Source organism: Macrobrachium nipponense, chromosome 40 (genome assembly GCF_015104395.2).
Source record: "Macrobrachium nipponense isolate FS-2020 chromosome 40, ASM1510439v2, whole genome shotgun sequence".
Classification (NCBI taxonomy): Eukaryota; Metazoa; Arthropoda; class Malacostraca; order Decapoda; family Palaemonidae; genus Macrobrachium; species Macrobrachium nipponense.
Genome location: NC_061101.1, coordinates 27,037,746 through 27,064,831, shown reverse-complemented (window position 1 = coordinate 27,064,831; position 27,086 = coordinate 27,037,746). Strand labels below are relative to the sequence as shown.

Sequence of the window (27,086 nt, the reverse complement as noted above, 5' to 3'; positions counted from 1 at the left end):
TCAGGTGATCTACCCCCCCCGCCGCTGGGTGGCGGGAATAGGAACCATACCCGTTTTCTAATTCATATTTTTTCTTCCAGCTGTCTCCTGAGGGGAGGCTGGGTGGGCCATTTAATTGTATATATCTGCCAGGTAAGTATGTATAAAACTTTATTGTATCATAACAATATCATTTTTTTTAAGGTTAAAGTTCTCAAGATTATGTTTTAGTTTCATTTTTCTGTTTGTTATTATTCAGTCTTTTTCTTTTGTAGTTTGGTTTGTATTTGCTTCTCTTTTAGTTTTGTTATATGAGTTTATTCTTCATCTACAATGCGTTGAGTTTGAATCTCTTGTGGGAACTTATTGTTATAAATTGTAGAATAATTGTTTCTGGACGTCTTGCAGATTTCTTAATTCATTTTATCAATTTCTTTTCATTTAAATTCACGTTCTCTCAGGAGGGTTTTGGCTTGGATTTGTTTCATTGGATTCTGGGCAAGTTAAACACCACATTGTTTTTCTTAATTATTATTATAACACACAAATTCACTGTTTTTCTTAATTATTATTATAACACACACAAATTCACCGTCCAATCACACACAAATTTACACGGTAACCGGAGTATCAACCGACACATGTTTTGCGTCCAGAGGTGGTTCCTAACTAACTTTTCTGTCCTTTCCAAATGAGGTCTGAACCTCTTTCTGAATTTCAGAGTCCTCCTTCTTTGCTACTGAAGAACACCCTACTTTTTCATAATTGGTTACTCTTGAGCACCTACAGCTTCCGGTGCCACCCCAGGGCGAATCCTAGTGGTTGTCGTGATCCATTGTAACCACCCACTTGATGTGTCAAAGTTAACACTCCCAGCTTGCCTCATCACTTTTCTGATGTGGCGAAGGCGCTGGTTTTATGGTTCTCACTTTTTAAACATCCTATTTTGCGTTCAGTTTCTACCCCTCTCTCTACCTCTCCTTCACCTTCATCTACCATAACTCCACTAGTAGATTTTCCTATCTAATATATACCTACCTACTTATTTCTACAGACTTCTGCCTTCTTAACATTTACTCAGCCACCTTCTGGCATTGGCCTCAATACCCAAAACATAGCAAAGTTTCTCAAAAAGTACTTATACATAAAAAACATAATATTGAAAATAATCACAATTGGCAATATGTACAACAATGTTAGAACATCAGTTACCTGAAGACTAATTATTAAGCAAAGTCTTAATAGTGTTGAGCTTGTTAATAACTAACACTCTGACAATGCATATGAAAGCTAGTATGGTTAGTACTAACAAAACAACATTTACCATTGACGTGATGGGGGAAATGTCAGTCTTGTACACATGGAAAAAATGGTTAGCTTCTTCAAATTTGCTGAATGACTCTAATTCAAGTTTGGACAATTTGAAATTCTTGACATTTTCAAAATTATTTATGTGGCTAGATAAATTCAATGTATAGGTAGCAAAAATGGTAGGTTTGTAGTATAAATAATTCAAAATAAATACTTCACAAGATGTCACAAAGGATTTGATGTTATTAAACATTATTTGTCATTGATTATTTTTGCAAGTGACTTTAGCTGTTACTTGATTTTGTGAAAACTGCTAACTCATCATACAGTATTTGAGCTTTGAATTCATGATTGTAAGGGACATACTCACAGTTATTCTCACCATTTCTGTGATTAATTAAATAATCTCTGCAATACAACTTAAGTGGCTCATAAAAACTCTGTATATAAACAAACAAACTCGTTGGCTTCAAGCATGATACAATCGTCAAAATCTTTGTTACTTAGTTGTACTAAAAGGAGGGAATTCTGTTGCAATGCAAAATGTACCATGTCCTGGTTCAAAACAATTGACTTTTTATGTACTAACATTGGGAAAGGGTAAACGGATATCAAGTTATTAACTTCATTATTGTTAAATGGTATAACTAAAACAATGTGATCAGAAACCTTTTTAACTGTTATTAAACTTTAATAAGTAAGGACATCGGGCACAAGCAGCTTGAAGTGGTGATCTAACATACACCTTTCTATAATGAGGTTTAACTCACTAGGACTGATAAGGTATCGTGATAAAATGTTCTTTGTAGGCATCATCATAGCATTCAGAAGTTCCTTATAGTTTAGCAAAAATGACTCTTGTTTCAAACATTAACTGGTTCACAAGTTTAGACCTATGTAATTCATTTATTTCTGTTGTAATATTTTGAGCTACACTGTTAACAAAGTTCTTCAGTTTATTAATCAATTCTTGGTTTTTGTTAGCCGCATCAATTACCTTGTTCATAATGGTACCTCGTTCAGCTGCCCACATCTCTAACTTTTCTATTCTAGCTCTATCTTTATCTATATCAGTATCGGTGGCCACACCAAACAAAGTGTTTAATGCTGTACCTATAAATGGAAGAAGTAAACGTTTCCTAATTCTCTTAGGTAAAACCTGGCTGATATCATTTCTGAGTTTCAACAAAACTGTATTAGTACTATTTTGGTTACTATTTATGACACTTTCAAACTCATTAAGTAGTTCCCTCAATTGTTCTTGTTGCTAATCCATGGTGGTTATGTTAATCTTTACTACTGCAATATCGTGTATCGTGTATCATCTTGACTTGACCGTGATCCTTTAAGATTGCTCCCTTCTTGATTTGCAAGAGGGAGATGCAGATATGACTCACCATGAGCCATAGTGAAATCCATTTCCTGCAAAATACATTCTAAGCAGTAAACCTTATACAACAATGTTATTGACCTGTTGCACTAGGTCCTATCTTTTCCTTAAATTGTATATCAGAGCCACTAATGCTGATGAAGTATGGGAAGCATTTAAGTTACCGTTTTCTTCACTACTTGACTCCTTTAAATCTTTAAATTCTTTTAAATGTTCTTCTGACCAAATGTCGGAATGTACTACTTTAATATGGTTCCAATGTGCAACAGTTTCATTTGAAGTTGATTTATGCATTAGGTTAAATTTATTTAACTTTAACCTTTCTATTACTCTATATGGACATTGGAATTTAGGACTCACTTTAACATTAGGTCCTTCAATTCTATGGTTAAGCACATATACTTGTTGTGCTATTTTTTAAATCTGGAACTGTGGATTTTTGATTGTAGTACTTACTAGACTTTTGATGTAGCTCCTTTAATCGAGCCCTGGTACCTTTAACTGTCTCGAAAGTCCTTCTCATCTTCCATGCAACATAGTCTTCGTAATTATAAGTATGTCTGGGTGGAGTTGCATCGTCTAAAAGATTATTTGGCATTCTTTTCTGATAGCCATATAACAAAAAGTGTGGGGTTTCTCCAACAGATTCATTTACAGTGTTATTAATGGTGGGCTGTACGTCTTCAAGAGTTAAGTCCCAATCTTCAGTCTGTGGAGTCACCAAAGTTTTCAGTACATCCTTTATCTTACGATTTGTTCTCTCAACTGCTCCATTAGAGCCTGGTTTATAAGCTGTAATCTGACACTTTTTAATTTCATAAAACACACAATTTCTTTTAAATGTCACTAGTACATTCTCCTGCATTATCAGATAATAGTGTTTGAGGACATGAATGTCTAGTAATTATTCTAGATTTCAGACCTTCTGCTACAGTGGTTGCTTCTCTATTTCTTACTGGAATGATCTCTAGTTGGGTTTGGAAATGGACCTACAAAATCCATTGAAACTACTTGAAATGGAGTTAATTCTGATGGATATTTCTCAGGAGGGGCCTTTACATTTACGTTACCCTTGTGTACGTTACAGATATGACAATTCTCAACAAATCTCTTAACATCTTCATTGCAATTAGGCCAAAAATAGTTTCTAGTGACCGTTCTACATGTTTTCTTTATTCCAGGATGTCCTGACAACTTGTAAGAGTGTGTTAGTTCTAAAACTTCTTGGGTTAGTGTGTCAGGTACATACAAACGTGAACAAGCATTCGGTTCTTCTGGTGTTCTATATAAAATTCCATTTATTAACTGAAATTCAGACTGATTATCCTCATTTTGCATTATTTACCCATTATTTTTCTAATGTTAGCATCCTTTTGTTGTTCAGTCTGAACTCTTTCCAAATCTAGATCTATGATCAGATAACTAAAGCAGAAAGTATTAGTTGTGATTTATTTCTCAGTCTCTTTTTGTGGTCTTGACAATGCATCTGCTATAGTGTTATATCTACCTGGGATACAGTGGTCCCCCGTATTCGCGTGGGATGCGTACCAGACCCCCCCGTGAATAGTTAGAACCCGCGAATGTTTGGAACCCCTATAAAAATGCTAAAAACAGCCTATTTTGTTAGTTAAAACTCAAGAAAACCCACTAAAAATTTTCATACATGGTTTTTTTAATAGTTTTATCACAAAAAGTGCATTTTATGATGAAATTCATCAAAAAAACCAGGAATTTGTGGATATTTATCATAGAAAAATACCGCGAATGCGCGAATTTTCCGCGAATAATGCAGGGAAACGTTCCCGAGAGAAATCCGCGAATGTGTGAGTCCGCGAATCTGGAGAACGCGAATACGGGGGGTCCACTGTATATCTAAACTCTGCGGCAAATTCTAAGACACTTATAAACCATCTGTTAAATTTCATATTATTTGTGAAAGCTCTTTTCTTAAGTAGATCACAAATGGGTTTGTGATCTGTAAGCACATTGACTTTATGTCCTAGCATAATATGCCTAAACTTTCATAATCCCCAATATGAGCTAAGCACTCTCGCTCGGTAGTGCTATTAATTTCTTTCTGCAGCATTCAAAACTCTACTTGCATATTATACTGCTCTCATTCTTGTTTTTCCTGGTTGCATTAATACTGCACCTACACCTGTACTGGAATCATCGCAGGCTAAGTAAAATTGTTTTGAAAAATCTGGGTAAACTAAAATTGGATTTCTTTTCCTCATTTCCTTGAGTGTTTGGAAAGCCCTTTCATGTTTTGCCTTCCATTCATAAGATACATCCCTCTTAGTTAAATCTGTTAAAGGTTTGGCTATAGTGGCAAATCCTTTTAATAAAAGGTCGGTAATAACCTACCATTCCTAAAAATCTTCTCAAGGCTTTCAAGTTATTTGGAGCTGGATATGCTACAATTGCCTTTATTTTACCTTCCTGCATACACAGTCCAATTTCACTGATGACATGTCCTAAATACTCTAATGAATCCTGCACTCTTCAGTCTTTCTAACATTATTTCTAATGTCTTAAGGTGACTATCCAAGTCCTTACTAGAAATGACTACATCATCTAGATACACTGAAACGTCCTCTATATCTCCTAAGATTTGGAGCATCAATCGAGTAAAGGTTAATGGGGCTGATGTAAGACCAAAGGGCATGACTTTTAACTGTAAATTTTCCTTATGAGTACTAAAAGTTGTCAAAGGCTCGGACTCGTCATCTAAAGGTACCTGCCAATATCCACTGAGCAAGTCTAATGACGTAGATATTTTTGCTCCACCTAATTGAGCTAACATATCATTTATGACAGGCATTGGCATTCTATCTGGGATGGTGTGTGAATTTAATTTCCGATAATCTATTACCATTCTCCAACTGCCATCTTTCTTTGGAACTAACAAGAGAGGTGAATTATATGGTGATTTAGAAGGTACTACTACTCCATCATTCTTCATTTCGTCAATTAACCCTTAAACGCCGAAGCGGTAAAAAAAAAATGTCTCCCGTGTGCCGGAGACGTTTCAGAGTGAGCGCGGAAGCGGAAAAAATATTTTTTTCAAAAAATCACAGCGCGCTTAGTTTTCAAGATTAAGAGTTCATTTTTGGCTCCTTTTTTTGTCATTGCTTGAAATTTAGTATGCAACCATCAGAAATGAAAAAAAATTATCATTATCATATATAAATAATGCGATATATGATAGCGCAAAAACGAAATTTCATATATAATTGTATTCAAATCGTGCTGTGCGCAAAATGGTTAAAGGTAACAAGTTACTTTTTTTCGTTGTAATGTACACTAAATTGCGATCATTTTTGGTATAATAACAGCTATTGTAAAATAAAACGAATAAAAGCAACAAACCAGAGAAAAATTTATCACAAAATAATGCATGAATTCGTAATGTGCGGACGTAAACAAATATTTTTTTCAAAAATTCACAAAATAATGCATGAATTCGTAATGCGCGGACGTAAACAAATATTTTTTTCAAAAATTCACCATAAATCTACATATTGTCCTAGAGACTTAAAATTTCTTTCAAAATGAAGACAAATGATTGAATATTACTATAATGTAAGAATATTAGCTTACAAATGCAGTTTTTGACCATATCTGACGAGTTAAAGTTGACCGAATGTCTAATTTTTTTTATATATATTTTTTTATATGCAATTTTTTCGGAAATAAATAAAGTTACAACTTTCAAATATTTTTCGTTTTATTTTACATGAAATTGCGCACATATTCATATATAAACTCTATGAAATGCCTAATATGAAACGGAGCAAATATTCCGAGAATGGGACTTACGCATTTCGGAGATTTGTGGCGGGGAATCCGCGCGCGGAGGGAAGGAAAGTTTTTTTTTAAAATTCACCATAAATTTAAATATTGTGCTAGAGACTTTGAATTTGTTTCACGATGACGATAAATGACTGAATATTACTAGACTGTAAGAGTTTTATCTTACAATTGCGTTTTTCGACCATTTCGGTAGAGTCAAATTTGACCGAACGTGGGTTTTTTTCTATTTATCATGATTTATATGCAAATATTTCAAAAATGAGAAAAGCTACAACCTTCAAATATTTGTTGTTGTATTATACATGAAATTGCGCACATATTCATATATAAAACTTTATGTAACGGCTAATTTAAAATGGAGCAAACATTACTCCAATCGCACGTATGATTTTTTCGGAAGAGTTACCGCGCGGACGTAAAGAAAATGTTATTTTTTTCATAAATTCACCATAAATCGAAATATTGTGCTAGAGACTTCCAATTAGTTGCAAAATTAAGGTAAATGATTGAATATTACTAAAATATAAGAGTTTTAGCTTACAATTGCGTTTTTCGACCATTTCGGTAGAGTCAAAGTTGACCGAAGGTTGAAATTTTGGCACTTATCGTTATTTATATGAAAATATCTCAAAACTGATAAAAGCTACAATCATGAGTATTTTTTTGTTGTATTCTACATAAAAATGCGCACATTTTCATATATAATACTCCATGTAACGGCTAATTTAAAATGGTAAAAAAATTATGTCAAAGTGACAAAATAATTTCCGAGATGTGTCACAGATACTTTTTAGTGCGGCAAGAAAGAAATTCGCGCTTGCGCGCCTGCGTAACAATTGTAAACAAAACAACACCTTGATCCGTGAACTCCCAGCATCCCCCAAGGCGCGTGATTCAAGAGTTTTCGGCTGGTAGGCCTAAAAGTATTTTTCCGTGAATTTTTAAAAAAACTTTTGTATGTCGACGTAAAATACGTCCAGTCGGCACCTGAGAGACAACAAATGTCGACGTAAAATACGTCCTGTCGGCGTTTAAGGGTTAACTGATCTACAATCGGTCGTTGACTCATTGGCAACTTATAGTTAGGTATATAGAATGGTTTAGTTCCATCTTGTATTAAAATCTTATGCTGCAAAGTATCTGTTCTTCCTAACTTATCTCCTTCTAAAGCAATTACATTTCTATACCTCTCCAATATTTGTGTTAATTTATCTCTATTCTGAGGAAAGTCTTTTATTTACTTCTTTATCTAAAAATGAACCTTGTTCTGTGCAAGAGAAGAATGCTTTTTCATCTAGTGTTAGTAAAGGATTATCCACCACAATTCCTGTACAAAACTCTATACCAAACCTTAGTAATAGTCTTTTGTCCGAGTAATTCTGGACATACGTCTCGCAATTACGTAGTACCATTCATGTGAACTAGGGAATTGTCCATCCTAACAAAATCAGGTAAGTCTTCGTTAGTTAACATTACATCTGTTTCATGCAAGTCTTCGTCTGTTGTAGCTCTAAGACAAACCTTGTTTAGACATTGCCGGTACAAAGCTACTTCTCTGTTAAGCACAAATCTGACAGTATGGTCATCTGCAGTACTAATTAAACATATTTCTTCGTCATCGTGTATCTCTGAGAAATAACAGAAATCCATTTCATCTGATCTTTCATCCAATAGTATTGTTGAATTTAATTCATTATTTTTCCTAATAACAGGACTTCATTGATATATTTTTCTTCCTTACCTTTATCCATTATGAGATATGTACAATCACTTTCTGATTCATCTTCATCTATTGTTGAATGCTCATAATCAATCTCTGATTCATCTTCATCAATATGTTCACATGCAATAATTGATTCAGATGCTATAATTTGTTCAGAGCTCTGAGTATCAAGGCTTGCATTGTTAATGTTATTTATTTGTGCACAATCTGTCATAGAATTATTCCTGGCTAAGGACATTTCTTCAAAAATTTTATCTCTACTACTTATTTCACTGTTATCCATTAAATCTGTGGTACCCGGGCTAGCATTATTATCCATCTTAAGTTTCTTGGACGTTCGCTTCTTTAGAAGATTCGACTTAGGTAAATTGATCAGATTTATGCAAGACTTTCCTTCTTCTAGCTGAAAACAAACATTTCCTCTATTTCTGCGTTGCAAATTGATTTTATTTTCTCCACTATCTAACATTATTCTACATCTCCACAGAGCTTTATATGAAAACAGGGCTTGAGTAGGATAAAATCTTTCTTCTAATACTACAAACACTTCCTTAAAAGTTTTGTCTAAAATCTGTATGTTCAGTGTGACATTACCCAAAGCATTAATCTGTTTTCCTGCTATTCCTCATATAGTTCTACCAGGACCTCGTATTTCTGAATCTGCAAAGCCTAAATGTTTTATTAAGGTTTGTTTATCTATAATATTTACTGTACTGCTGGTATCTAAAAGTATTGAGCATTGTTTACCATTAATTCTTGTTTGGATGATAGGTAAATCTTGGCATATTTCCTTATCCTTCACTGAGAATACTATCTCTCTATTTCCTTCAAAAGGCAACTTGAATGTATCTTCCTTACCTACAGTGACTTATTTCATTCTCATTCTCTGGTGGTAAGGGAGTTCTCTTTTGTACTACCCTTTTCTGTAATTGTCACTGCGTCTGATTATGATTTTGGGGTGTACTAGCATTATTGGTTGTATGATTATTATTAAACCAACATTTCTGTATTAGGTGACCTGTTCTATTACAGTTGGAACAATATTTTGGTCGCTTACAATTTTGAGTTGTGTGGCTTGAATAACCACAATTTGTACAATTTTGTTCTTGTCTATTATTTTGTCTTCTGTTATCTCCTGAACTCTGACTATGGTTTGTCCTGTTTGAACCTTGATTCTGATTACTATTGTTTGGATTTCCCCTATGCTGTTGAGGCCTATATCTTCTATCTGTGTTTGCTTGGAAAAATTTTCCATTACTGTTCTTATGATTATTCCTAGGATCTTGTTTCCCTGGTTGTCTATTGTTGAAGTTTCTAGATCTGTCTGGAACACTATCTGTCCTTCTGGAAAATATTTCTATTTCTACTTGTTTCCATTATTTACAAAACCTGTAAATTCTTTTGCTAGATTCAGTTCTCTTTTGCACAATTCCTTTTGCATGAACTTTAAAGCTGTAAGATTATCACTCTTGGGATTAGGTTCTTGTTTCTTAAAAACTCTTTTATCTTCCTCCCCGATAGCGTCATATCCTATACCATGGGCTATGTAGTTTAATACCGCCCTTAAACTCACTAAATCTCGTACATTATCATTAAAAGCATTGCGATCGCCAATAATTACTCCTTTTCTCTTTAAATCAGTAGTTAAGTTATGGATGGCATTTTCTACATCAGTATGGAGATTTGCTATTCTATTACCATCATATTTCTGGTGTAAAAACTTACTGAGATTGTACCATCGCTCTTGCTGCGTGATAGGCTCCCAAATTTCAAAACAGACTTTCCTAAATTCTGCAAAAGTTTTAATTTCTTGAAACTTGAATGAATTTAGAGTCCGATGAGCGTCTCCTTTCTCTGAACTAACATAGAGAAAAACTTCATCAATTTTCTTGTGTTCATCGGTAATTCCACTGGATGAAATCCGACTTTCGGTATCTGCTATCCACCGCGATACCGAGTACGCTTCTAATTTATTCTTTTCAGGATGACCTTTTTCTACATTACCGCAAAAGCGTGTAGCTTGGGTTATTACAGCAGCCTGTGCCATTCTAGAATACCTAGGTACTTGCAATGGGTTAGTACTGTTGTTATGGCTAGAAACAATCACACTAGTCGTGGGTATATTTGCTACTGTCGAAAGCGGTACTCTGGGTGGACTTTCGCTATGCGATCATTGTGGGGGAAAATTTGTCTGATTATTTAGTCTCGATCATCTGTCAGGGGTTGGGCGTAGACTAAAATGGTTCGAGTCTGGAGTTCTCCTACGTTGTAACCTGGTGATAATTTTATGAAAATTTCTATTCATTTCATACTACAGCAGGACTAGATACAATTAAAAAAAGAATTATATGCATGGTTGCACTTACATTATGTTCATGTTGGTAGAAGTCTGTGGTCCCTATCTTGCCTATATAATTTTCTTATATGCTTACATCTAACGTTTTCTTCCTTCAATCTGGAAAAACATTAACATTAGTACATGCCATTATTCCTTATTTCACACCACTGCACTTTGTGAAACTGAATGAAAATATCTGTATGGTTCTAGATTTATCACACAACAACAAAGGAGAAAAAAAAATTACAGGTAGTCCCCAGGTTACAACGGGTTCGGCTTACGACGTTCCGAGGTTAAGGCACTTTTCAGTTATATTCATCAGAAATTATTTCCAGGGTTACAACACATGTTCCAGGGTTACGACACCTACAAAGCTGATCTGGCACAAGAAATATGACACCAAAAATGCAAAATAATTGATATTTGAAGGTTTTTTTATGCAAAATGTAATAAGAATGCAGTTTACATAGTTATTAATGCACCCAAAGCATTAAAAGTAAGGTTTTCTTAGGATTTTTGATGATGTTCCGGCTTACGACGATTTTCGGGTTATAACTCGTCTCAAGAACGGAACTCCCGTCATAACCCGGGGACTGCCTGTATTTTCTCTTACAAAATTTATGACAAAAAATTATCTCAAAAACTGATTATCATAAATTAATTTTATAAAAACATTACTATTATCATTATGCTGTGTGGTGTGAGAAAATTCTATTTAAATTTATTATCAGACATTAATCTATTAGGATACTTCAAACTTTTTCTTCTTTCATCGATTTCTGTTTCCGTCGAACACTTCCGCGCTCCCGTTGAATTTTTCTTTTGCTGCCGCTCTCTTTCGCTGTCGTCACTTAGCGCCGTCAATCAGTGCCGTTTGGAGAAGTGTAGCACGATTTGGGGGAATTGGGCGCTATCTCTGTCGTAACGATGGTTAGCGCTCTTAGGTTGATTAAAGAATTCAGTCAATGGTTTCCCATGAGGCTCCGCTGCGCTTGATGAAGTTTCTGCTTGCCCGCTACAATGAAATGTCAAGTTCATATGGCTTAGGAATGTGGAAATCCGTCGTTCACTATTCTTCGTAGTTTCTCACTGCATTTCGTCGCTGCGATGAAGTAAGTTACTGCCACTCGAATTCGTTCGCCTTCTGCTCGAAAGAAGTTATTGAGTCTACATCGACGGGTGCCCAGTCTTAGAGATATTTTTCGTTATGCTTCGATGAGTTTTCCTTTTCTTTGTCCTTCGAGTTATTGAGCTCGGTAATTCTTCTCTTCATTTGTAGAGTTTGTGCTTTTGAATTTTTGTTATTTGTTGGTTCTTGTTATAGCGCTTAGTGATTAGCGTTCCGCTTTTCAGCGATAATTCAATTAAATGTCTGTTGGTACTTTTTATTTTCTTCTCCGCTTTTATATTTCCACTGTGTTTGTGTACGTATGTGTGTTTAATCACTATACATTGGTGTTTGCTCTGAGAATCTACATACGCTGTACACTATTTTATGTTTTAGTTTCGTTTTTCTGTTTGTTATTATTCAGTCTTTTTCTTTTGTAGTTTGGTTTGTATTTACTTCTCTTTTAGTTTTGTTATATGGGTTTATTCTTCATCTACAATGCGTTGAGTTTGAATCTCTTGTGGGAACTTATTGTTATATATTGTAGAATAATTAAGTGTTTCTGGACGTCTTGCAGATTTTTTAATTCATTTTATCAATTTCTTTTCATTTAAATTCACGTTCTCTCAGGAGGGTTTTGGCTTGGATTTGTTTCATCTGATTCTGGGCAAGTTAAACACCACATTGTTTTTCTTAATTATTATTATAACACACACAAATTCACTGTCCAATCACACAAAATTACACAGGGTAACTGGAGTATCAACCGACTCATGTTTTGCGTCCAGAGGTGGTTCTTAACTAACTTTTCTGTCCTTTCCAAATGAGGTCTGAACCTCTTTCTATATTTCAGAGTCCTCCTTCTTTGCTACTGGAGAACACCCTACTTTTTCATAATTGAATGCCTACAGCTTCCGGTGCCACCCAAGGGCGAATCCTAGTGGTTGTTGTGATCCATCGTAAGCACCCACTTGATATGTCAAAGTTCACACTCCCAGCTTGCCTCATCACTTTTCTGTTGTGGCAAAGGCGCTAGTTTTATAGTTTTCATTTTTTAAACATCCTATTTTGCGTTCAGTTTCTACCCCTCTCTCTACCTCTCCTTCGCCTTCATCTACCATAACTCTACTAGTAGATTTTCCTATAATATATTCCTACCTACTTATTTCTACAGACTTCTGACTTCTTAACAATTAGAGCAGTCGCTACCTTCTTAGATTTTAGACATGACTTGTCTATCTCCTCTATTTTACAATCCACATAGTGGAAGTGTAAATCAATTTTTGGGACACTTTATTTACATGAAGTGGAAATGGTTTTTGAGAACTGTAGTACCCTGGGTCCATTGTCTGTGGCTAGCACTGTATTGGGGGATGACGCATAGGAAGCATTCCTTCTATTCTCTTATCCCTTTGCCTTGATATAGGGTGTCGAGTCTTAGGGGAACATGGGGATACCATGTACCCAGAGTTTTTATAACAGGCTACTATAAAAAAAACCAGCTTGGAAAAGAAGAGTTAAGCGAAACTCCGGTCTCCAAGGCAGTAGAAGAAAGACTGATATTTTGCTGGGGTACGATCTTGGTTGATGACCAAGCATCCATTCCGTATATGGATGAGTTGCCAGATGCCACATGTTCCTTGTTTTACAGTCTTTAATCGTTTTTACTGGTTTTCCAGCTATTGCTAGAAGATTATCCTATTGTTACGACTGAAGGTTTTAACAAGTAATTACAGATTGAAGCCCTCCCTTCTCCCCTCTCATGGACAAAAGGGCGCAAACGAATTGAGCACTTCTGCTTTGTTGTACCTGTTGTTCCCCAAAGTGGGTGGGGTCACTCATCTACACGAAAACAATAGAAGCACTATTGCTATTTTTACAATTTAAGCTGCTGCGCACATTGAAACTATAGCTGTGATTGTAATTACTTGGCAAGTACGTATATGTGAAACTTACACACACCTAGCAGATCACACACACACACACACTCACACACACACACACACACACACACACACACACACACCACACACACACACACACACACACACACACACACACACACACACACACACACACACACACAGATCACCCAGAGAAAGAAAAAAAGGAAAATTATGAAATTAAACGGGGAAACTAAACAGGTTTTAAAGAGTTAGAAAGTAATCACGACCTCTCTTATAGGCGGGAGGAAAGTAATTGATAGGTCTTGGGACGCCCAGGGCATTCTGGGAACTACAATGCCCTGTGACCCAGTACAGATGCCAATAGTCCCTGGATCACACAAGTTTTTTTATTAATTCTACTGGTTTTCCAGCTTGGCGCTAGTATTATCCTAATGTTAAGAGACCTCAGGTTTGTTAGTTATGGAAAATACAAATTGATTAAAAATTTGTCATTTTATCATGAAAATAACATACGTATTTGCATTGTAGGAATCTCTTGAGATTAGATTGCAAATAACACATACTGAATGTGGCAATGAAATATGAAAGAGATAATGAGACAATAAATTAAGAAATTGGAAAGTTAGGTGAAATGGAACCAAAAGGAATGTGCAAATAGTCAAAGGGATACTGCAGAGAAACTTTTGCATTGATGATGAGCATGTATGGTTGCAAAAAGAGAATTGCTTTTAATGGAAAGGAGACAGATTTTATTTCATTTGTATTGTTTCAGGATCCAAAAACAACCAAGAGTGGTGGTAGCATCTACAGATGGATACCTGTACATCTACAATCTTAATGTTGTCGAAGGTGGTGATTGTACTCTACTAAAACAACATAGGTAATGGATAAAAATCTTATAGATTTAAGAATTTTTCACATTTGGTGTTTAGAATTATTGAGATGATAAAGATGATTTAGAATGCTTTTAAGATGAATATATTTAAGTTTTTACCTATACATACTAAATAAGAATCATCCATGAATAGTACATTGAATTATATAGTGTAACACTCTCTCTCTCTCTCTCTCTCTCTCTCTCTCTCTCTCTCGTCTCTCTCTCGTCTCTCTCTCGCTCTCTCTCTCTCTCTCTCTCTCTCTCTCTCTCTCTCAACTGCATTTGTTAACTTTCCAGTGATCCTCACAGAGATAGTAATTGGAAAATGTTAAGTGGAATTGGTGGGGTCATTTTTTAATGGACAGTGAAAGCTTTATTGACTTGTATTGTAAGCATATTTTAACAGTTGTTAAGGCTATACTGTATTCAATTTTTGTAATTCTTTATTTTGATCATGTAAATTCTGCTTAAGGCTTGATGGAAGTGGTGAAAGTTGCACTCCAAGCAGCGAAAGTAGTGCAATACCTGGACCTTATCCTGGGGCTGCTAAGAAAACAGAACCAGGTAAGTTCTCATTCTAGTCTTTTTTTCATAAGTTTTAAGGATGAGAACCTAGGTAAGTGCATTATCAAGTGCTTTGTTGTATCATGCTCCATATTTGTTGGAGTTTCCTCTCTATGGAATTGTTAAATCATGAAAAAGATTATATAAAATGTACCTTGCATAAAAACCAGTATTAAACCTTGTTAATATGTTGGGGGTGGCCTATTCTTGTAATGTTCCTACTTGCTTTACCAGAAGAGCTAATACTGTATTCTCCTAAATGGATCAAAACCACTTCAGAGAAAATTCCAGGAATATCTATTAAACTGAAAATTAAGAAAAAAAGTCATCAATGGAACTCTAGTAATTACATGTGAAATAAACCTGTATTGTCTTAATTTAGTGAGTTAATCAATCATTTATTAGCAGATGTTCAAATCTTTGAACATTGTTGTCATGCTTTTTTATGTTTACTTTAATTTAAAGAAAATTTGTTGTTTTGAAGTCTAGACTGGCAAGGTGTATGTTCTCATAGTCTGAAAAGGTGTTTATATTTTGAATTAAAATATTGGGCTTCTTTGTTGGCAGGTCTTAGATGAGGACAATTACTTTTTACTGGGTGTTTATATTTTGAATTAAAATATTGGGCCTCTTTGTTGGCAGGTCTTAGATGAGGACAATTACTTTTTACTATTACTAAACTGAATTTGGATTATCTTAGAAAAATATTCTGAAAATCTTATTTCACTTGCCAAACAAATATAGAGGTTTGCTTAAAGAGATAAGGTAACTAAAATGTCCCATAAATCAAGGGGGGGTGCATAAAAAGTCTAGCAGTTTATTGGTGCCAATTGACACTTACGGCATCATAAATGCCATTTATTACCATAATTACTTTGATATTTTGGTCATCAGCACTCAGCCAGGGATGGAGCCCCCAAACCAGGGACTGCCTATAATGTTAAAGGACAGTTTTTCAGTAGAGTTGTTAGTTTCATTTTTCCCCACCACAAAATACTAGAAGCTTGACAGTGTACAGTCACAATCACCATGCCACAGTATTACAACAACAGTGAGTAATAATAATAATAGTAGTAGTAGAAGTGGTACATAGTAGTAGTAGTATATAGTGAGGTACATTCCCAGAATAATAAGCATTGAGGTACATTCCCGGAACAGTAAGCAATTTGGAGGGCTTCTTACACTGGGGATATAAATGTAAACACTAGGAGGGACATGATGGTGTTTGAATCTGGCTCTGCCATTGGCTTTAACATGTTAAACTTATCTTCTTATATCCTTCTTTGACAGGCAAGAGATTGTTGATCTAGAAACACTCGGGACATTAATATTGGCTTACTTATAGTAAAGGGTTTTTATGAAGAAAAAGTGTTATGAAAAGTGTTTTTCAGCATTAGTGATCATAACTTATGTAATGCCAGTTTGCAGTATTAAATCAACCACTCACTTTGTAGTTTAAATAAAGGAATAAGTTCATGCAGTTGCCATGCATATGGCTTGGGTATATCGTGTTGGGTATGTTAGCTTTCCAACTGCCCGTCCCATTTTGTGCTTGGCTCATTTCTAAAGAAACTGTTCAAGTTATGTTTATTAAACTTCATTCACAGACAAATCTTGGTAAGACCATTTCAACCTTTCCAAAATTTGGTGATCTTTAGCTTTCACTTGACCCTAACCTCACAGTTCTTGATATTGTGCTTAGGTGATTTTGCAGTACACCTTAAATTGTTCCTCGATAGAACATCATGCACTTAAGCATTCCGACATGAGCATTGCAACTATGCCAGAATTTAATAACCTTAACCATCTGTATGACCCTGAATGCTATGAAGAATGCCTTCATATTTCATACAAGAACATTTAAATCATGCCAACATTTTTGATGACCTTGTGTTTGAACTGGCCTGTACAGTCTTGATTTTACATACAGCTCATTTTCTTGAAATGTGAAAAACTGTATATCTATCTTGACAGATGTATTTGATCTTGGAAGCATTCAAAAAGCCTAAACTGGTTACTGTTATGAGAAAACTGAATCTTTAATATCTTGTGGAAACGTGTGGCAGTCATGGTTTATCACAAAAATAATTATGCTTATGTTCCAAGTTTGAAATAATTTTGATGTTCCATTTATACAAACCTATTGCTTTACATAAATTGCATTCTGCCTACTCTACTGCCATTCATTTAGCAATTTAGGCTATACATACACTTGGAGCAAATTATGGTTATTTGAAGCAGGTAAGAGGGTCAGCTTTAATTAGAGAAGTCTTGTTTGTCATCATGTATTGTTTTTTATTTCTGATGAGGATTCAGTGCTTTGTGTATCTAAGGACTGATAATACTACTGTATATTACGTAGTAAATTAACAGGTATCTACGAAGAAACAATAATACTAGTAGCAAAACCTGCATAGTTCAGTGGACCCCCTGTATTCATGGGATATGTGTACCCTCCTATAGCTAGAATCCGGGAATACTTAGAACTCTTATAAAAATGTTTAAAACTGCCTATTTTGTTAGTTCAATCTAAAAAAAAAAAACATTAAAAATGCTTATACCTGGTTTTTTTAATAGTTTTATCACAAAAAGTGCATTTAATCATGATATTGATATGAAAATAGTACGTTAATTTGTGGATATTTCTCACAAAAATACTGCGAATACAGGAATCTCCTGCAAATAATGGGTAGATATGGTCCATAGAGAAATCCGCGAATATGTGAGTCAGCGAATGTCAAGAATGAGAATATGGGGGTCCACAGTATTTTGATAAAGATCACATTTAATTTAGTAGTGTTTTAACCTTACACCTAAAAGTTGAGCAATTATGGACTTAAATGCCCCTCATTGAATCATAAGTGGAGTATTGAAGAGTTTTGGGGTGATTCCGTGGCTCCTATTGTACTGGCATATATTTTTGAGGTTTACTTTGTTTGCTTTTCCATTGACTTTCTCTTCTCACAAGTAACAGTGAAGCACCAAATGAAATACTGCCTTAGATTCCTTATAACCTTTTTAGATTATATCCATGTAACATTGTTTTTATTTCCTTATAAGTAAAATCTTTTCTGCTTAAGGTATTCATTTGGTAATGAAGGATAGAGCATTTTTCTTAAAAATTGTTATGGGGTTTGTATATTAGTTTTCACATAGTTGTTAACAGCTTTTAATTGCATAACCATAAATTTAAGATTATATTTATTTTTATCCAATATGTAAAATCATTATTTTTTAGTAGTTCAGTTTGATTAGTATTTTGTTTTCAGCTTAGTTTTATTGTTTAGGCAAATACAAAAACAAACGTTCTGTGTAATAATAGGAATTAACCTAAGAGTTTGCAAGAAAGTAGCTAGAAAGGCCAGTCACATTTGAGGATTACTTGTATACCCGCTTATCCTTGGTACTGACCTCTGTGGTCCCTGGCAGTGAACACGACGGGAAGCAGCTATGCGGGAGTGGTGAGGGGGCCTTCTGCTGGAGTCATGACAGGTAGTACATCAGCTGACATGCTTCCATCACTCAACCAGGGTAAATGATCAAATGTTAACTGGTCTTATTATTGTTGTGGAGGGGTTTTTGCTACTTTTTATGCCACCGGGTGTTTGCTTGCTTTTATGCACTGGTATTGTAGTAGTAAAAGCAATTAAGTATTTCATGAGGTAGTTGCAATGTGGACCTAGTTACGGAACATCATTTACCCATTTATTTCATGAAGGAGTAGCACTTCAGAAAACTCCAGCTTTTTCTAATCAGCTCATGCAATTAGAACTTTGGCATCACATTTGTAAATTTTGCACTCATTTTTTTATTCATTAGTATTCATAAGTGTTCAGAATGCATGGTTTGAACATAGTAGAAGTATGGGACCTTGTGGTTTCTGTGAATGATGCTATCTCCAGTCTTATTACTAAACTAAAATTCTAGTTCTTGAGAAATGTTGAAGTTTATCAAATTTAGTCGTAGAAAACTACTATTTTGATGCTGCTTGAAATGTTAGTATTTGGTATATGAAAATGAACCCTTTGGTACCTTTCCAATTCGCACTTTGTTGAATCCAGAAAATGCAGTTCGTTGTTGAATCCAGAAAATGCAGTTCGATGCACCTATGAATTTTATATGAATTGAGACAGGGCAAGGGTTCAGCATATATTGCAGTAAATTTTTGGGTAAGAGGTAATGCAGTTACAGGTGATTTATATATTTAAAATGACTAGGAATTTGTATGTTTCATCACACTTTTTCTTGATTGCACATTACTTATTAGGTCTAGCAAATGACTGGGCCTTTTTTGGGCTAAGCTCCTTTTATAAAGAAAAATCAGTTATTATAACATTCCTGAAAGCAAATGAACAACTATTTTTGTGGCTAAATTACAGCTAAATATCTCAAGTAACTGCTGTGCACCATGTATAGAAAGCATTAGACTTCACCGCTGTAAAACTTGATTCATGCAATTTAGCCAAATTTTAATATTTAAACTTGTATCTCTAAATGTTTCTCAAATGTGGAACTTTGATAACTTACGCAGTAATGTAGCATCTTCACCTTTTATTTGTATTTATATTGCTTTTGTGATATTGTTATTTTATTATAAATGGACACATTGTTATTTTATTATAAATGGACAGAAATCAGCTGGCCATGTGGTATTAGGTTTTTTAGCATTAAAGTGGTATAAAGCTTGGTTAGCTGATGGTAGTTATTTTCACTACAAGTATACGTATATGGATGTAGAGTACTTTTCAGAACACCTAAGTAAGTTGTATTCTTGCTATACTTTACTTGGGCAGTAAACCGAGAATAAATTTAAATTACAGAACCACTTTATAATAATCATAGCTTGTGTATATACCATGTAATTGCATTTTATGTATAACTTGTATGGTGTATGTGGCTTATTCAGTCTTATGAAGTGCTATAAAGGACTGTAAATTACAAATTCTCCCCTGAAAAAACCAAGGTAAGGAATGCTATTGAGTAACACCTCAACTTAACAGGTATCTATACTAAACAGCAACATTACTGTATATAATATCATAATTTTTTATGCCATTATATTTTGGATGATACATTTTGAAATAAATCTCAAATTGAATGTTAAATGTAAAGTACAGGTTCGGCGATATGTAAAATTGCTGTTAGCTATTAGATATCTAGAAAATATTTAAATGCACTCTATAATGTAGGGTCCTTGTTACTTATCAGAAAGCCAGGCCTCCAAAGTGTCTGTTAAACTGAGGTGATACTGTAAAAGATTACTAGTATGTACTGATTCTTATGAATCAGATAGAATGTTGAAATCCTTTCATAGTTTGGAGAAAATTATTACTATCATTATTATTATTGAGTAAAATTATATAAATCAAAAGCTTCAGCATGAACTTGTGACCAACAGAAGATTATAAGACTGAAAAAAGGTTTTAGTAGCAATTTTGTGATAGATTTTAATAGTACTAGATGCTTATAGAAGTAACATAAGCCAAACAAAGTTATTGTGACAGAGAAGGAAAAAGTAGTCAGGAAAACAGCCGTTTGGTTGCTGTGGGAAAGCTGTTTGGGTGGGTATATGCACAGGATGCATGTGCAGTTTTGTTAAAGGATAGGAATAAAAGGCAAGATAACAGCTAATATATTGAAATCTGTGATGTTGAGTGGACATAAAACAACATTTAGGACAAATAGACACTAAGCCAAAATGGTAAGGATTTGAAATACTTCAGAGGACCGTTATTTCCAGAATAAATATTTACAACTTTGAAAATTATTATTTAATTGATTTCAAGAGCAGAAAAAATAAATAAATAGGAAAGGAGATAAAAATCAGTTTAGATCTTGTAAGCTAAGGCTGTATCTTGCATGGTATCATATTGTTAAGACCTCAGGTTTGTTAGGTGTGAAAAATATAAATTTATAAAAAAATTTGTCTATTTAGTATTATGCGCTGTACATTGCTCAAACATTCAGCATGTGGTTTCATTCGACAGCTTAACATATTATGTAACTTGAGAATTTCTCTCGCCTTAAAAAATTCTATGATCGAACCAAAGGGTATGATAAAAGTTGCTAAAGTTACATAATTCATAGTGGGCCCATTTCTCAGGGGGTAAATTATTATTTTTCCTTTACCTAAAGGATGTACAGTTGTGAACAAGTACACCTGTTACACATCCTTGAGAGACTTCGAAAGATATATGGTAACAGTGTTTATTAAAGGGGGTGGGGAGGGCTCTTTTTCTGTTAGCATGAGTTCCACCAGTTAGCTCTAGAGTTGTTTCAGTGGGAGGAGTCTTTAGGTATGATTGGAGTGAGGAGTGATCTGCACACACACACACACACACACACACAGAAAGAGAGAAAGTGAGTTACAAGGGTTAGGATGTCTCAAAGACTTATTAGTCCATCCGAGGAAACATCGTGTGCGCACTTATCTCTAGGAGCAGGTTTTACTGTTTATTCAAAGTGTTCTAAAGATTTTGCCTAGCTTTCTTTTAAACTTTCACGCTGCTGCTGTTTACAACTTCTGGTGGCAGTTTATTCCCTGTGTCACATATCTTGTATTTGAAGTTCTAGTTTCCATCCTTTATTTTTTGTCTGGTTTTCTTTTAACGTAAATAGGTTATTGTCTACTTTTCTTATGCCTTTCAGTATTTTGAATGTTTCCATTAGTTGTCCTCTCAATCGTCGTGTTTTTAAGCCACATGTTCAGGCGCTCTAGTTGTCTTTGGTAACCTATTTGCCTGATAGATAAAATTAACTTTGTGGCTCTTGCTTTTACCCCTTCTAATCTATTAATGTCCGCTCTTAGTGTTGGTGACCAAAACTATACTGCATATTCAAGTTGCAGTCTAACTATTGATGTGTAGAGCTGCAGCACTGTTTCCTTGGTTCTGTATTTGAACTGCCTCTTTATGTATGCCACTAGTTCTGTGCCTTCTTTTCAGCTTTTATGCACTGTTTTGTGGATTTTAAGTCCTTGGTAATAACTCCAAGGTCCTCTTCTGTATTGTGCATCATTACTTTTGTCTTTATGGTTTACTTACTTTATGATTTAAATTATCGTATTTATCTATCTATATATCATATATTTATCTATCTTTTCTTTCCTATAATACATTGAATTAAAACTAAAATGTTTCGTACCCATGATGAGGAGTATGTGAGTGCAACAAGACGTAGACGAGTATGAGACCTGTTGGTACTGGTGTGCTCCCACCAGCCATTCGCATCGGTCACAAAGCGCTATTGTTTCAGTGACTTTAGCCGCTGTGCGTAATATTCTTTCTAGTTAATTGTCACCATGGCTACTATGAAAAAAGTCAGGCTTGATGTCCAATCATTTCAGTCATCATGGACAAATGACCTTGGATTTATTCAGCAGAATGATCATGCTGTGTGTGCACTCTTCTGCGAGAATGTCGTGTGCTGCACATCGAGTGTTAAACGACACTTTGAAACAAAACACGAGAAGACTTTCAAGGATGGTGCTGACAAGGTTGAGGCGATTAAGAAAGCATTATCCGGCTATGAGAAACAAAGTAATGTGTTCAAAAACTTTGAATGCTAGCAAAAACAATGAAACTGAAGCCAGTTACAAACTAGCTCTGTTTATTGCTAAGCATGGAAAGCCTTTTACTGGAGATTTTATAAAAGCAGCTTTCCTAGAGCACTCAGAGGTGTTATTTGATGGCATATCAAAACACATGTTATCATCTCAAGGATAAAAGACATGCTTGTCTCAGCTAGAACTGTGGAGAGACATATTTCTGAAATGGCTGATAATGTAAGTCAGCAGCAAATGGTTGCTTTAACAAGTTCACCTGTGTTCATTGTGACCCTGGATGAAAGCATTTATATCAATGGCATTCCCTGCATAGCTTTTTTTGCCAGGTATAGTGACACAGGTACACGAGGAGCTGTGTTGTCTTAAACCTATGTATGGCACCACCAAGGGAGAAGACATACTGAAGGCATTCACTGACCATTTTGAGAAGAGAGGGGTAGACATAGGAAAGATTTTTGCAATTACAACAGATAGTGCTCCTGCTATGGTAGGAAAAAACAAGGGTTTTTACTAAGATTGTTGAGGATAAAATTGGGCACCCCATTCTGGAATTGCACTGCGTAGTTCATCAAGAAAATTTGTGCGCCAAGATCTCGAGCTCTGATCTCAACAAGGTGATGACTACTGTTACAAAAGTAGTAAATTTTCTTGTTGCACACTCTTCTCTTATACACAGGCAGTTTCAAGCTTTCCTTGAAGAGGTGGACAGTGTGTACAAAGATATATGCTTGCACTGCAGTGTTAGGTGGTTAAGTTGTGGGAAGGTATTAGAGAGATTTGTGGAATGCTTTGATGAAATCCAAATTTTCTTGTCAGAAAAAGGCCAAGACTATCCTGAGCTGGAGGACAGAGATTGGATTGTGAAACTTATTTGTTCATATACGAAACAAACCTTTGGTCTTAACATTAGGATTTACTAGCGCCAAGCTGGAAACCGGTAGAATTAAAATTAAACTTGTGAGATGAGGGACTATTGGCATCTATACCAGAATGCCCTTGGCGTCCCGTGACCCACCAGTTATTTTTCTACCGCCTTTAAGATAGGACATGTTTACTGTCTATTAAAGCCGGTTTCAGTTTGCCCGTTTTTATCCATTTCACTTTCATTTTTCTTGTTAATTTTCATTCTCTGAGTGTGCTCAGTGTGGTTGTGATCTGTAAGAGTGTATAAGTGGTGAGATGGAGATTTTTGCTTCACCATCGGGATCTTCTTCCGTTTCAAAGAGGAGACAAAGGAAATGCCCTTGAGTTAGTGGCTTTCCGTTTTCAAGATTCCTACGGTGTCGACAGATCCTCATCCAACGTGTAGTAGGTGCAAAGAAAATGTATGTACAATTACTAATCCTTGTTCTGTTTGTCATGGTTGGTCAGTGGAACAGTGGAGGAAGTTTTATGAGAAAGGCCAGTACAAAAGAAAGGAGACGACGCCATCTTTGGATGACCAAGCGTTGCCGGCTTCTTTTGTATCGGCAATACACCAGACTGCTACATATGTTTCCCCACCTGCTTTTTATTAGTCCCATACCCCTTCAGTTTCTCCTAGCGATTCGTTATCGGAAACTCCAGGAGGGGTTTTTGGTAATTTTATGCATAATATTTACGCTCCGTTGTTCCCAGAAGGGGGATGGGGGCATCGCCATCTTTGTTCCAGATGCCGGCTCCCGACACGCACAGGATGGAAGGTAGTGGGCGACCCTAGGCCTGCCAGGCATACCAACTTTGGAGGGTTTGCTGTCGCATTATATGAAATCACGATTCCAGCAGAATCCAGCAGCACTGAATGTTCCTCATCCCCCTGGCTTGCACTTTATGGGAAATAATGCCGTGGCTATGCCAACAACTTCAATGTTTATGGCGATGCAGAACGTTGGAGGTAGTTTTGCTGCAAACGCAGGGATGCCAGCAGCAGCCGCACAGTCTCTCCCTACAAGATTGTTGACGTCACAACCTGCGTCACACACCGACATGGTAGATGAGATGACGTCACAGCGTACTGCTGCTCGGTCTACTTCTCTGCTTCCGGAACCAAATACACTTTCTGACTCGATAGTATACACGGTAATGAAGAAATTATAGGATCTAGAGCAGAAAATTGCTAAGAAAGACAAAAAGAAAAGGCGTGATTCATCTTCTTCTTCGTCTTCTTCCTCTAGCTAAGTTCGATGACGTCACGGCGTGTACCAGTCAAGTGTTGGAGGATACGGGATTTCGGGACTGATCCTCGGGCTAATACGAGCAGAGTGAATTCTTCTTCATCTTCGGGCCAGGACTGTCACATCCCAGTCAACAAGAAAGTCGAGAAGTCAGTGGCTGGTAAGCTCAAAGCTAGCAGACGAAGCCGTTTACAAGAGTCCGAACCAGCAAGAGCGTCGACGGTCGCTGGGCTAGTGGAGAGACTATAAAGAGTCTAAGAGAGACTACAATGTCGTTGGTAAAATCAACGTTAGGGACGAAAAGTGCAGCAAAGAATAGAACACAGATACCAGTTTCACCTGTAAGACCGTTTAAAATACAGAGAAAGGATGAAAAGGCTCCTATTAAAAGAACGAAGAATAGAGAGTTGGCAACCTCGTCTGATACGTTGGTGGAAGGTGTTGTCTGCCTAGATGAAGGATCAAGGCCGAATTCTATGACGATCATTGGAGACGATATTAATTGTCATAAAGAGGAAGTTAGCTTGGTTTCGAGAGAGCCTTCATCTTGGAGGTGTAGGCGAGATTCTCGCTCTAGATCCGCAAGCAGAGAAGGAGTGAGGCGGTCTCGTTCTCCTGCTGACTATTCGGGATCGAGCCGTCGGCGGCCATCAGAGATCAAAGAGGCCGCAGCCGTAGGGGCAGACAGCCACGAAGTACCCGGATGTTTGTCAGAGGATAGGAGTAAGATAGCGTCTCCTGTGGCTGAGCACAGTACGCTAGAGCCGGAGGAAGGAGAAAACCAAGAGTTTCTGGCTTTGTATGCGGAGGTGATTGATTTGATTCGTCAATTCAATAACCTTTCGGGGAGAACGGAAACTCCTGCCAGTATACTTCCTCCGAGGATTGACATGGTGTTTGGGTTGAAAAAGGATACCAAGGTGTATGAAATGCCTTGTTCAAGTCATGCGGAGTCCGTTTTACAACACGTAAACGCACGGATTGCGGGAAGGGATAATTCCTTAAGATCAAATAGATAGTTTAAGTTTATCCCTCCTCCAATGATGAAACATAGGAAATATTATACGACACCGACGGTTCCTTTGCTGTCTAGACAAATTAATCCAAATGTGGTAAGGTTCAAGCCTGGATTAACCTTAGATCAGGTTAAAATGGAATGCCCTTCGATGACTTGCCAAGAGGCTGCTACGTTAGAAGCAACAGCTTCTTCTGTCTTTCAGACTGCTTCTTGGTTGGATCTTTGGTCAACAGCAGTGGCGAAGATTGCATCCTCAGAAGTGACAAGAAAAGTAGTGGATGAATCAATGTTCATTAGATTACTACAATTAGGTTCCAAAGCAATTGCGTAATTGACAAATTTAAATGCCAATGTTTGTGCAAATATCCTGTTAACCCTCTTACGCCGAAGCGGTAAAAAAAAAAATTGTCTTCCGTGTGCCGGAGGTGTTTCAGAGTGAGCGAGGAAGCGGAAAAAATATTTTTTTCAAAAAATCACAGCGCGCTTAGTTTTCAAGATTAAGAGTTCATTTTTGGCTCCTTTTTTTGTCATTGGCTGAAGTTTAGTATGCAACCATCAGAAAGGAAAAAAATTATCATTATCATATATAAATAATGCGATATATGATAGCGCAAAAACGAAATTTCATATATAATTGTATTCAAATCGCGCTGTGCGCAAAACGGTTACAGGTAACAAGTTACTTTTTTTTCGTTGTAATGTACACTAAATTGCAATCATTTTGGTATATAAACACATTGTAAAACGATAAAAGCAACACAGAGAAAATATTATCACAAAATAATGCATGAATTCGTAACGCGCGGACGTAAACAAATATTTTTTTCAAAAATTCACCATAAATCTAAATATTGTCCTAGAGACTTCCAATTTCTTTCAAAATAAAGACAAATGATTGAATATTACTATACTGTAAGAGTATTAGCTTACAATTGCAGTTTTCGACCATATCTGACGAGTTAAATTTGACCGAATGTCAAATTATTTTATATATATATTTTTTATATGCAATTATTTCGGAAATAAGAAAAGCTATAACCTTCAAATATTTTTCATTTTATTCTACATGAAATTGCGCACATTTTCATATATAAAACGCTATGAAATGCCTAATATGAAACGGAGCAAATATTCCGAGAATGGTACGTAAGCATTTCAGAGATTTGTGGCGGAGAATCCGCGCGCGGAGGGAAGGAAAGATTTTTTTAAAATTCACCTTAAATCTAAATATTTTGCTAGAGACTTCGAATTTGTTTCAAGATGACGATAAATGACTGAATATTACTAGACTGTAAGAGTTTTAGCTTACAATTGCATTTTTCGACCATTTCGGTAGAG

General features: G+C 35.9%; 1 protein-coding gene across 1 annotated transcript in view; it reads left to right on the top strand.

Annotated features, from left to right (window-relative positions):
* The window catches only part of LOC135212041 (WD repeat domain phosphoinositide-interacting protein 2-like), a gene marked incomplete at its 5' end in the record, with an annotated part of 110,075 nt that overhangs the window by 46,992 nt on the left and 35,997 nt on the right, over positions 1-27,086 (top strand). The window contains 3 exons of the mRNA XM_064245349.1: positions 14,345-14,452; positions 14,922-15,013; positions 18,443-18,544. Coding sequence (XP_064101419.1) covers positions 14,345-14,452; positions 14,922-15,013; positions 18,443-18,544 — 302 coding nt within the window. The remainder of the gene's footprint in view (positions 1-14,344; positions 14,453-14,921; positions 15,014-18,442; positions 18,545-27,086) is intronic.